At 40.1% G+C, this 12,806-nt stretch overlaps 1 protein-coding gene across 7 annotated transcripts in view; it reads left to right on the forward strand.

Moving 5' to 3' along the window:
- Window positions 1-12,806, forward strand: part of KLHL29 (kelch like family member 29) — a 399,077-nt gene that overhangs the window by 240,375 nt on the left and 145,896 nt on the right. For 5 of the 7 annotated variants that reach the window (XM_080588569.1, XM_080588568.1, XM_080588565.1 and 2 more), the window contains 2 exons: window positions 4,180-4,293; window positions 12,146-12,287. In XM_080588569.1, the coding sequence (XP_080444695.1) occupies window positions 4,180-4,293; window positions 12,146-12,287 (256 nt within the window). The remainder of the gene's footprint in view (window positions 1-4,179; window positions 4,294-12,145; window positions 12,288-12,806) is intronic. The other 2 variants (XM_080588571.1, XM_080588566.1) reach the window with 1 other exon arrangement.

A 12,806-nucleotide genomic window follows, 5' to 3' on the forward strand; every position in this document is an offset into this window, starting at 1 on the left:
AGCAACTTCTGCTTAATCTGATCACTGGTTAATTTAATCCTGTTTCATTTGATTGGATCCCCTGGAACCAAATCATTTGTATTGTGTTTTCTCTGGTATTTCTGATCATTGTCTTTGTTAATTTGATCAGGATTGATTGAACCAGTCATTGAAAATAAATCACGTAATTAATCACATGCAGCATTAGAAAAGCAGATCCTCAGTTAGTCTTGTCAGCTTTTATCTCTTGTTTTTCTTCCCCAGTACATGGAGTTAGGACATCCCTTAGAAAGAAGCTTCTATTTAGAAAGAAGCATATAAATAAGTGTATACATCTGTTTATTTAATTGTTTATATCTCCACTCAGAGGGTCTTAAACTCCCCAGTTCTGTGACCCTTTCTGAGGCAGGGGTGTTGGGTAGGTGTTGGGTGTAGGGTCTTTCTTAATGACTCAGCTTTCTTAATGACTTGATATGAATGAATTCAGCATGTGATCCACATTTGGATTTGGCACAGAATCACCCATAAATATAAAAAACAAGATAAGGATCTGGGTTTTGTTCTAATAATGTCTGGATAGTCTGGTGCACAGTCAGTAATTGTCTGAAGCCTGGGCCTGAAGCTAATGGTTCCACAAACTGGTGCAATCTGTGGGTGGGAAAGGAGATTTTGGATTTCCAATAAAGATTATTTTTATTTCTATCCGTTGCATGGAAAGGAAATTATTCCTTTTTTTTTTTTAAAGTATGTTTTTGGACCTGCTTTGGCTCTTCTCTCATTCTGATACTTGTGACCAAAGACAGCCATTTTGATCAGCACTGTTCGATATTTATAGCTTTGACTTCTAATTGAAGCTTTATTATAGCAAACCAAGGCTCTGTTTGACTCCTGGAGGCGATGGTTGCACAAAGAACAGCTAAAACTCCCTTTACCTTTCCTGAAAGCCACAGCAAGTTCATCAGGGGACATGCCACCTCTTAACGGGTATTATCCTCAATGACCCCGCGTTGGTCTCCTGGCACTTCATTCTGAAGGGTCACGAGGGCACTGTCTGCCCTGCACCCATCCTAGCAGAAATAGTAGCTTCTGCGGGACCATGACCTGCAACAGTGGAGGAGGAGAATTAGGTAGATCAGATCATGACTTGGTGTTACAGGTGAGGTATCCCTACCGAAGGTTATTTAATTTTAGCTCGCCCTTCCCTGCCTGGCTTACAGAACCAACCTGCGTTATTTAGGGCTCACGATAACCCTTCTCTTCCGCCCTGTAACCCTGAAGTTTCGTGAGCAAATGGGAGATTATTTTTAGAGGTGGTTTAGTTTGTGTTAGCTTCCTGGGAGCTTAGAGAGTGGGAGTTTGTAAGCTTTTGCTAATGTAAATTTTCTTTAAAAGATACATAACAGAGGATTTTCAAAAGCACAAAGTCTTTGCCCAAACTCCCCACCCTTGCTGGATTTCCTCTCCGTATTGAGTCCAATGGCCAAGGTTGGACACCTGGAAAAATTTCATCATTAAGTAATAAAAACTAAGGGAATGTAAAACCATTTGTTGTTACAGGAAGTTTAGGTAGAACCTAATCTTATCCATTTATCCTCAGATGATGAAGGACTATTTAGAATCACAAGTTGCTATGAACACGGTGATATTGAAGGATCACCTGATTCACACCCCAAAAACGAGACTGAGGCGCCTGGAAAAAATGGGTGGCAACGTAGTACAGTTTTGGCAAGCCTACTAGTAATGCCAGCCACAGCTATACCATTAGCTGTTTTACTTTAAATCGTGTGGCTGTGGACAGCAAAGTATGTCTAATAGCCATTTGCTAGATTTATAGCCTGGTATGTGATGTGTTTGCCATTAATCTTTTAGAAGGATGATGGTTGAGGCAGCCGAAGCATTCATGCTAGTCTACGAATTGGTTCTGCCGAAGGAAAACAGGAGAACTGGGCAGCTTCCTGCTGGTAGCATGGAGATAGGGAAACAAAAAGAGCACAAATGCTTTGATGTAAACCTACAAACCGGAAAAATTGGAGAAAACGATGGCTGTGTTTCCAAAAAAAAAAAAAACATATTGGCACTCTGATGTAAATCAAATGAAATGACCACCCAACTGCCTGAGCTTGCACTGAACTTCTGGTGTTAGTAAAGCTGAGTCTGAACGTACGCAGGGCTGCATCTTGAGACCTCGTATTCTCAGAAAGGACCTGCCAGTCACGTCTGGTCGGAACAGCTTGCTGAATGTTTAGCTTCTTTTAAGAACCAACTGGGAGATTGATGGGTTCGATCTGTTTTTGCACAGACTTGTTTGAGTCTTAAAATGCATTTTCATCTGTCTGCATGGAAAAAAAAAGATTTTAATAAGAACCATTGAGATATGTGATTTTGGATTAAAAAGAAATATAGGATATTATTTTAGTAGTTTCACCGTGAAATACATTTGAGCTTCTCTTGCATAGCCCAAATTTTTAACAAGACCAGAGCAATTACAGGAATAGGCAGATTGTAGATGTTATCTTGTGTGTAGGAAAAGGGATGGATTATTAAAGTGTATATCCTCTTTGAGAGATGCAGCTCTCTAATCCTGTTTTTCACATCTTAATTTTAGTGACTGCATAACTTACGCTCATAAGATGCTTTTAATTGAACATTTGAATAGAATTTGAATAAAGCCTAATATATCTGGGATTCCTCCTCCACTCCCTTAAAATATGATGTGAAATTTATTAGTCTTAATGTACATATCCAAGAGCTAATTGTTTTATCTTGTAAATCAGTTTCTCCTCATCTTTTGTACGGCTTTTACTTTCAGATTTAAAGAATAAATAAATTCTTGATTGGAAAGTCTTTGTTGTATTGCAGCAGAAAGAGGGGGGGCAGCTTTATAAATGTAAAAGGATTTTTAGTTCTTTTTTAATTATTTACAAATGCTGAGTTAAAGGACAGTGGATTTTGAATTATGCATTAAATTAGCATCTTACTGATGGAAGACTCTCAAAGAAAGTTGAGGTTTTTAAATTGCTATGAGCCAAATTCAGCCACATTTAATAGCTCAATTGATGCTGATGAACTTAAGGCAGCAATAAATTTGGATGTATAGGCTTATTTTTCTTTTTGCTGTGAAAGGTAAGCATGCTGTTTCTACAGTACTGACTGTCCTTTTGTTTGAGAGTCGACTGAGTATACTTTGATCCTTTTTTTAGAAAAAGAATTCTCTGTTCTCCCTTAAAGAAGGCTTCCTGAGACCTGGATCAGATTATGGAAACTAAAGTGAGCACACAAAAGTGCTTGTTAGAAAGTGAAATTTATGTGCAAACTAAATGTGCCCTTGATGATAGCCTTATTGATTAAGCGAAGTTAATAAATCAGTAATATCGTGCAGCACTGTTCAACAGTCACAGGCTTATCTTGGTTTTCCTTTTTTTTTTTATTTTATTTTTTTTTAATGTGCCTGCTGTGTAGGCAGAGAACATGCACTTTCCTGCCAAGGAGTGTGTACTACAATTGAAACACTGAATTCAGAGGGCTTGAGTGTAAAATGTCGGCATCCGATACAACAAAAGGGAACTTCATAGAAGTAACTTAATGAAGGGATTGGAGCCTAAAGTGACGTAGCCTTTATTTTTTTAAGTATTCCTCTTTTTATTCCTCATGCTTCAGGCCATGATCCAAAAAAGAAACTTAGAGTCCTGTTTAGACAACTAAAAGAAATTCATGGGAAATTTGAGACAAAAACACCACGTGGAGGATGACTCCTGACCCTATCAATGGCCAGCATTTGCATGCAAGATAAATGTTTAGTTTTCAAGCAGTCTGCCATTAGGTCATTCTCAAGTAGCTTTGCTAGCACACAAGGGTTACATCCTTTGTACACCCTTGGGATTCTGGTCTGACAAGCACTTATTCCATTATTACCCATGTTTCCTTTTGCCCTCTGACAAAAAGCACTTATGATGAACTGGATTTTTCCGCCTCTACCCTAGGATCCCTGCAGGACCTCTGAGAGCCCTCTTGCGTTGCGTAGTGCATGTTCTCTGTAGTACGTGCTGCTGAATTGTTCCCGATGTCGCGCATTTTTTCTCCGTCGTGAGATGCTTTTACATTCGTAGTTTCGCACTGGTTTTGGGGTTGATCTGCATGCCAACCGTGTTAGCAGAGGAGGTTCTGCTCAGGCTAAAGTGGGGCTTCTGTGCTCGAACCCAGTGTCGTGCGCTGATGTCCCTGGTGTCCTGGAGCAGCAAGTGTCGCAGCCGGGACCTCGGTTCGATACCTCAGCTCCGTTCCCTGATGTTCTCGCTGAGAAACGAAGGCAGCTGGGTGAGTACCTGAGCTTACGCCGGTGAAATTTGCCAAGACAGAATATCAAGTGCCATTTATGAAGCACTTTTTTTTTTAATCATTCCATGGTCTTGAATTTATTCCCAGCTGATGCTGAGCACCTAACTGGAGCATCGGTGGGAGAGTGGTGATCGTCCTGGGCAGTGCAGCCACTAGAAAGAAATAGATAGCACCTATGGTCACTTCACAAACTTCTTCTACCCCATTTTTCCCTCCTTTTCCATAACCTTATGCTTCCCCAGACCTGCATGCAGTGTGGATAGGGAGCCTTTGAAAGGGTGAGTGAGGCATGAGACCCATTCCTGGCATGGAGTTATCTTCCATTGCATTGCTAGAGCTTGGGAATTCGGCCAACCACCTTATTTAGGAGGGTAACCAGGGCACAGATGTGAATGAAGTGGCAAAGACACTTAGCCCAGGAAAGAAGAGGTTGGTGTTGGGGGGGGTGAAGAAGTTGGATGTGCCTATACACCTGTCTTAGCAGCTCACAGACTGGGTGGTGAGAAGCCCTGCTGCTCACAGAGCTGGGATCAGGGCGGTTGTGCTGTGCCGGTGTGAGACGTGGACCTGACTGCACTCAGGAGTTTCTCCAAGCCTTTGTCATTAATCTCAAGGTTGGGGATGTCTTTAAATCCTCTGAAACACGGGAATTGATGCAGACAGCACCCCGCTGCTAAGTGATGTGTCTCGCCTGGCGGCTATACCTCAGTGCTCCAGAGCCCACTCCGGCTGTTCGCTCGTCGCTGGATGGTGGTTAGGATTGCAATATTGAATGATTCTCCCAACTCAAAAGGAAACTAAGACTTCTTTTGTCTTCTCTGCAGGGTAGCAACATTTTTCCTATGAGTTAACTTTATTATTCTCCTTCTCGCTGCTCCCACATTAGCTTCGGAAAGAGAAAAACAACGCTGTGTCATAGCAGAATTGCCTGGTAATGGGAACTGTAAGGTAGATGAGTTCTTCTCTCCACCCATGAGCAAGTTCTTGAATAAGGTTTTACTGCAGGACAGCTCATTCTGTTTCTCTTGCACACTGGCCTGTCCATATCTCTTAGGTTTTTAATAAATTACAGCACATCCCTCTCTTAAAACAACAGTTTTCTTTCTGTAGCCCAGCCCAGTGGCTGGTGCTAGGGGGATGTTGCTGTCATCACTGCATCTTTAAAAGCTGTGCATCCATCCTTGGCAGCTTCTTTGGCCATGGACTAGACTCAGAAGTAAGCCTGGGATCCTGTCCAGTGCAATATGGGAACATACCCTAGTCAAAGAGCTGTCCCGGTGTGGTTCAGGAGATACGTGCATGCCTCATGCACTTAGATAATACCTGTTTCATACAGTATTTAGTAACACGAACTACTAAATTAGACCATAAATGCTTTGGTGCAGAGACCTCTGAGCTTTTTAGAGCACCAGACACGTTCAGGTTTAAAAACCAACCAGAGTCATTGCTTGTTAGAGCAAGGCATAGCTAACAGCTTTAAAAGGAATTCCCTCATTAAATTGAAGTTGCTTTTACCCATGACAGGCCATAAAACCTGAGTCCATGGGAGGGAACATTTGCCTCTATGCATGCATGTGTCTTAGCCTTTTTATTTTCAATGGGGAGAGAAAATAGAGTGGGTTGCATATTGGATACATTATCTTAGTATTAAGCTGCCATTCCCAATCTCTTTTGGATAATTGGAACAGAGAATCGCTACTTCTCATCCATCACTTTAAATGAAGGCCTTAGTAAAATAATTTTGGTCGCTGGGCACCACAAATAAGATCCCTCTATCCAGATTAGTTCTTTTTTGCTCATGAAACTGTTTGAATAGGTCTTAGCACTCTGAGCCGTGGCAGGATATATGTCAGCAGTTTTACAAGCCTTTGGGGAAATCGCTCAGATGTGTTTATAAGGACCTCCCAGGAAGCATTTTGTGTTGTTGAGCCTGGGGAAAATCTAATCAGAATTTTTGTTGTTGCATTTTAGTTGTTCGGGGGCTGTTCTTTAAAATTCAGCTAATATACTCCATAATGCTGGTAGCAGTGCAGCAGGTTTTATGTTTCCATTGGCATAAAGGTCTTGCTAAAAGTTTAGGTCTTATTTCATCAAAGGAGACAGCTTTTGTAAAGATTTGGACTTGAAGCCAGACAGCTGTAGCTATTCCTAATGAACAACTAATATTAACCGTGTAAACTGATGCAGAATAGACTGAATCGCTAATTCCCAATCTTTAGCACCAGCCGATTGCTATGAACTTGCAAACTTTCTTGTGGATATTCTGTAAAGCCCCATGAATCTGAACGTTTTTAATGTTTTAATTTAATAAGGTTCAGTGGACCAGCTGTACACCAATTACTGTTGCCTATGGGCCATGGTTTATGACTGTTTAAGCTTAAAAAAAAAAAGAAAAAATCAGCAACCTGGCAACTTGTCTTTGTTAGTCTCATGTAATTTTGAAGTTGTTCCATCTTGCTCCGTTCTGCCTGCACATCTGTATTGCAGTTAATTGCCTTAAAACTGTGAGACTGGTACTGCCAGGGTGTCTGGTTTTTGGTTATTTAAAAAGCTTGATAAAAGGACTTCCAGTTTTGTTTCATAGAATCCAGCTAATCCTAGCTTTGTATTCTTCTTGTATGTCTTTGAGGGATATAACATTGCTGCCTGTGAAAGGTGCCAGTCGGGTTTAAGCCAGAGGTGAGCAGAAAGATGAGTTCTGCATTATAGCAAACAACCCATCAGGAGAGCAGGGCTTTGCACCAAACCCTTCCTCCCTCTGAAGCTTACCATAGAGGTTGTGGGGCCACTGTGTGCTGTAAATATGCCTAGCAGATAGCAGTACATGTGGTGTACTGGGGCTCCCCAGGCTTTGGGAAATGCCGAAGTGGCCATTGTTCACAGGCAGCTCTCTCTTTTGCACTGCTCTGGATTGATTCAACTCTGCCTCTAAGGCTTCTCCAGCTTTAGGTGACAATAATCACACTGTCCTTGCCAAATGTGGTGGAACAAAATCCTGCCGGGGACCCTCCTAATGTCCCTTCATACCAAGCTCAACTTCACAGGGATCATGGTAGTAATTAATCACTGCTGAGCTCTGCTGGATTTAGCCAAGAGACGTATTGTGAAAGACTTACTATCCATCATAAAACTTTTCAATTATTGCCTGACTTGCAGTCATTTACCTTCCATGCCATAATCTCTCAAGCCGTCAATTATTTTTACAATAGAAGGTGTAGGACATAGTTGGAACAGCACATCATAAGTGTTGCTTTATCTGCTGGGTTTGGCTCTAAGCTACTCATCAGCTTTTGTATTTATGTTGACTACAGAAGCCTAAATTGGCTGATTTGTGGAAAATAATAAATACAAAGACGAAATCCTTCTGATGAAGGTTTCAGTGCATTTATAAAATCTGTGCACTGATTCAGTTTTCTGTAAGGTTTGTCATTTTTAACCATGGGGTATTTCGCTCCATGCAAAATAGCATCATGCTGATTTAATTCAAGATGTTCTTTTAGACAGTGAAGGATCTTCTGAATTATTTTGAACTGCTATTGTAATGCTTAGTGGCTGATTAGTAACTTTGAGAGGCTAACCTCAGGTAAATTAATTATGTTCTCGAGTGGATAGGAAAAAAATCTGCTTTCATAAGAGCATATAATTCTTATTTACCTTTGTTCTGCCAATTTGTTGCATCGTGGCTGTCTGTGTCTCCCCTTCATTAGTCATCTTGTACAACGTTAATGCTAGATCTCAAGAATTGTTGTCTGGCATGTCAGCAGAGAGGGTCTTAACTAGGGAGAGCAATACAGTGGTAAAGAAAATTGGCTTTATGTAGGATGAGACGAAGGAATGAGGTCAAAGTGTGAATTAACAATTTTCCAAAATAAAACAAAGAAATTTTGCTTTCTTTGCCACTTGTACTAGAATTGGGAGAAATGAGCATGACTATAAGAAATTCTAATTGCTGTTTTAGCTGAGCATCAAATGGAAAATTGTTAAGAAACTTTAATCATAAGCAAGCCTAATCTCCAAAACTCTCTTCTATAGAAATGTATCGTTGTTCACTGCTGCAGTTCAAAGTGGCAGGCATGAGGTGAAATACAAGCTTTCACTGAAAATTTGTATTTGTTCTTAATGGTTATTTCAAACAAAAGAGAAAGAAATCTTCAAATTTGGATTCAGCGTACTGTATTTGCAACAAAAAAGCACAGACTGAACATTTTAGGGCTGCTACAGAGATGCTGATAATTGATTTAGTAATCTTTGTAGTCTGCCTTGAAGTTCAGGCTATGAAATAGTGCTGCCATTGACTAGCCAGGCTTCACCAGACCTTTTAGAAACCTTCTTGTCTTTTCATGTAAATAGACATTTGTCAGTATTTTAAAATGTATGCCCAGTAGATTTTTGTAATGCATTTCTTTTTTTTTTTTTTCTTGTTTAATTCAAACAAGCAGCTGACATGAAAGCTAAAGATAAAAGTGTAACATAGTACAATTAGTTCCTGTGAAGTCCGCAGATCACTAATGGAACACATCTCTTCCCCCGGCACGACTGGCATAATACAGGCCATTTTTTGGTCATTTGTGTTGTACATTAAAAGCATCAAATAGAGTGCTGTCATGTGCCTGTGCGCATGGACATAAAGTTCTTCTGTTTGATAATGTTGGAAATCATTTCCCTTTCCAAATATGCAAATCGGTAATTGCTGCAATTGGATCAGAGACATGCAACACTTGTAATGTAACCTTTTATGTATTAAGAAAAATAATGCAGAAATTAGATCAGAGACCAGATATGTATATATAAACGGAAGGAATTTAAAGCTGTTTCTCTGTTTCTGCCACCATTATTGTCTAAACCGTGTTTCATTAATGTGTGTTGTGATTTCATACCAACTAATCTCTAGCTCTTTCTGATCAAATAAATACAAGTTCAGGAATACAATTTAAGAACAACGTGCTGGGCCTGTGCATTTAAATCCACTGAGCCTCTAAGAAGCAGGATTTGTGAACGTATTTAGTGCAAATGTTTTCTTGGGAAAAAAATAGCATTTTGTGGGAGCAGAGTAGAAGTATCTATTGGCAGCAAACGTTTTTTCTCTTTATTGGTGCTTAGCGTATGGACTTCAGATACAGATTTGGTGCTGACTCCGCCAGTTTCAAATGTCTCTGGTGCTCTAGTTTTTCGGAAAGCCAGCTTTAAGTTGCAAAATAGGAAACTCGATTTTTGTAGGACTTAGGAGAGCTGTGTCGTATACTCCCTTTCCTACCCATTCTATACAGAACATATGGTTTCTTTTAAAATCATAGCATGTGTGAGGTTCTGTATTATTTAAGGTACAGGAATATTTTTGTCTTATTATAGATCGACACCGTTTCAAAGCAGTGTGGGGATGTAACAAAGTTACACGAGATTTTGCACATCTTGACAATGCCACACAATAATGAGAAGTATTGCAAACCTACTTACAAGGCCCATTCATAGAACAAAGAAGTGCAACACATAGATGCCACATGCAGAGTCTGGCATACGTGGGGCATGATCTGAGTTGTGAAGCCTCCTCTCCTTCCCTGGTGATTCATAAAAATGCCCAGTTCTCTATATTGTATTTACTGGTTCAAAGTTTTCTTTGGGATAAATGATAGGGGGTTGGGGGAAAGTGTCTTGGCTGGTTTTTAGGCAGAGAATGCAGGTGGTGTTTTTTTCTTTTTTCTTTCTTCTGCTGAAGAGTGCTTTAGCCACTGTTAAACAGTTTAGTTACAATCCAAAGTGATACTGCTAACATGTACTGGTAAACCACCAACAGCATTATTTCCCCTGTCAAAGACTTTCTACAATGTAAAAGCTAAAGTTATTCAGATTGAGCCTTTTCTCAGGACAATTTATAAACAGAAAGCATTTCAAAATTGAGAATTATTTTCTTCCCTTCCTGCCCTTTCTTTGCCCCTGAATACAATACAATGAAACTTAAAGCTCTTGCTTGTCTGCATGTCTTCACTTTTTGTCTTTGCTGACTGTCACTTTTACTTCAGCTGCAAAAGTTCCAGGTTTGAAAAGTTAAGAATGGAATGAAAAAGGTGGGAGCAGAAGGAAATGTGAATCTAAAATCTGGGTATCATTGTCCTTGGTGCCAATAGAGTAGAAAAAAACAATGGAGAGGTTAAAGTAAAGATAGGGAAAAAAAAAAAAAAAGGCAGAAAAGGATAAATTGCCATGTTTTGAAGAAGAAAAAAAAAGGAACATTAATTTGGACACAATGTGAAAATCCTCATTTCAGGATTCCTTAGAAAAAAGACATTCAGAATCACATTTCCCCATGACCATCTGCATCTAACAAAATATATTTTATTAAAATGGAAATGTTAAAAGGAAAATATTTCCTGTGGCTTCTGGCAGCAAAGACAGCAGCACGGCATAAGCCCTATCCTCCATCAAGGTCTGCACCCAGATCTCCTGCTTCCCACAGCCCAGGAAGGATAGATCTCAGATAGAAAAGGAATGCGTGATAGGAGATGTTGGAGGCATTTGGATGAAGGAGGGAGTGTTGGAGCAGAGCAGAAGAGCTAGCAAAGGTGTTGGTGGGGGCAGAAGGGAGGACAGGAGGAAGCCGCTGAGTGGAGGAGAGCCGGCACCTCCGATGGATTTAAAGAGGTGAGGAATAACAGATGGACTTGGGAAAGGTACGCATGTATTTGCAGAGGGCAGAAACGGGTCTGTTAATGAATTTTTTCATGCAGTGATTGAAGTACTAGTAATGGGAAAAAAATGCCAGTGGTGTTGACAGAGATTTCATTGGTGCAACGTGACCCAGGGCATTTATGGAGCCTCTGTACCTCCGTCTCGGAGCTAAATTACTTCCCAGATGTAAGGCAAACAAGCGATCGCTCAGACTGGCCTCCTATTCTTTATGGCTTCAATCCTCAATACTCATTCAGCAATAGGCAGCTGGTTCCGTTTTCTTGGTTTAGGGGTTTTGACACCAGTAAAAACAAAACAAAAAAAAACTTTTAATCTTCTAGCAATGAAATATACTGCCAAGTCAAATAAATGAGACCTGTTAGAGCACCCTCATTTTCTACAAGCCTTTTCTCCGCAAAGGCATGGTTGTTTGGGAAGAACCCCTGAAATTGCTCGGGGGGGGGGGGGGGGGGGGGGGCGGGGGTGCTGGCTGGTTTAGCATTTCAATCCACATGATAGTTTCTTTATCTACAAATCTCCTTCAGATCACAGACCCCTTGATGATCAGTCAGCCCCGATCCTTCCCTTACTTTACAGTTATTTTAACATCTCTGAAGAACTGCCAACATACCCACTTTAGCGGCCAATGGCTGTTACGCTGCTTTTTTTATTGGCATTCAATTTTAGGGGTTGACAGACAGTAAATACTGAGACTTCTCTTTACTGTTCTACAGTAATTTGTCCTACAGTTGTAAACAAGTCGCTCTTTTCCTGCCTTCTGGTAAACAAAACTCACCTTTTTTGGAAGAGACTGAGCAAACAGAAGATTGTCCCATTTTAGATAAGCTGTGACTGTCTGAATGGATATTGCCATGCATGTTTATTTATTTATTTATTTTTCAAGGGAAAAGAAACAACTTATTTCTGAAAATACTTGGTTTTGTGTTTTTCTGTTAAATGGTGGCTCTATTAAATTTCCAGAAATATGTATTTTTTAAATATTCTATTTTCCATATAGATATGCCATGCAAGCCTAGAGGAAAATGATATTTAAAGATATCCTCTTGGATTGTAACAAACAAACAAGCAAGCTACTAGTTATGAGAAATGGTGATTATTCCAAATTAATCTTAGCACTTTTATTTTGTATTTTCTCTCTCTCTGGTAGGCACCTTGCATTTCCAAGACTGAAAATCAGCCTCAAGGACTTGCAACTAGCGTTAGGTGGGGACAGACACCCATCAATCAGTCTACACCCTGGGACACTGATGAGCCACCCTCTAAACAGATGAGGGAGAATGAAAACCCAGGTATGTTTTTAATCTTATTTGTAATTCGACAAGGGAAAGTCATTCAAAGCAAATTCAATGCACTATCCCCATTTACCTCTGTAAATTAGACTTCATTGTGAGCCCTTTCTGTATTCTTTAGCAGGGTTTTTCTCTCATTGTAAAGACCCCTCAAGTTTCTTCTGTGCTGGGGCTACTATAAATGTATTAAGATGCCTGCAAGTTCATTAAAGTGTTTTTTTTTTTCCTTCCTTCTTTGCCTTCACTAGAGTAAAAGGCACTCTGTAATACTTTAAGACCTCTTTTATGTCCAGAACTACCTGAAATGATTTCCAGCTTCCAGACACATATCATACATTGTGCTACTATGCCAGACACCTAATTACAATCTCTTTGTAGTGGCTGGAGCACCATTATTATACACACAGAGTGTTTGTCAGGGAGCCATGAAAGCACGGTGGGGAAAGAGGTTAATTTTCTTGGAAGCGTGTGCTTAAGCTGCATAAAGCGCAAAACACGTAAAACCGTAAACATGCTGCA

This window comes from Anser brachyrhynchus (assembly GCF_964034855.1).
Source record: "Anser brachyrhynchus genome assembly, chromosome: 3".
Lineage (NCBI taxonomy): Eukaryota > Metazoa > Chordata > Aves > Anseriformes > Anatidae > Anser > Anser brachyrhynchus.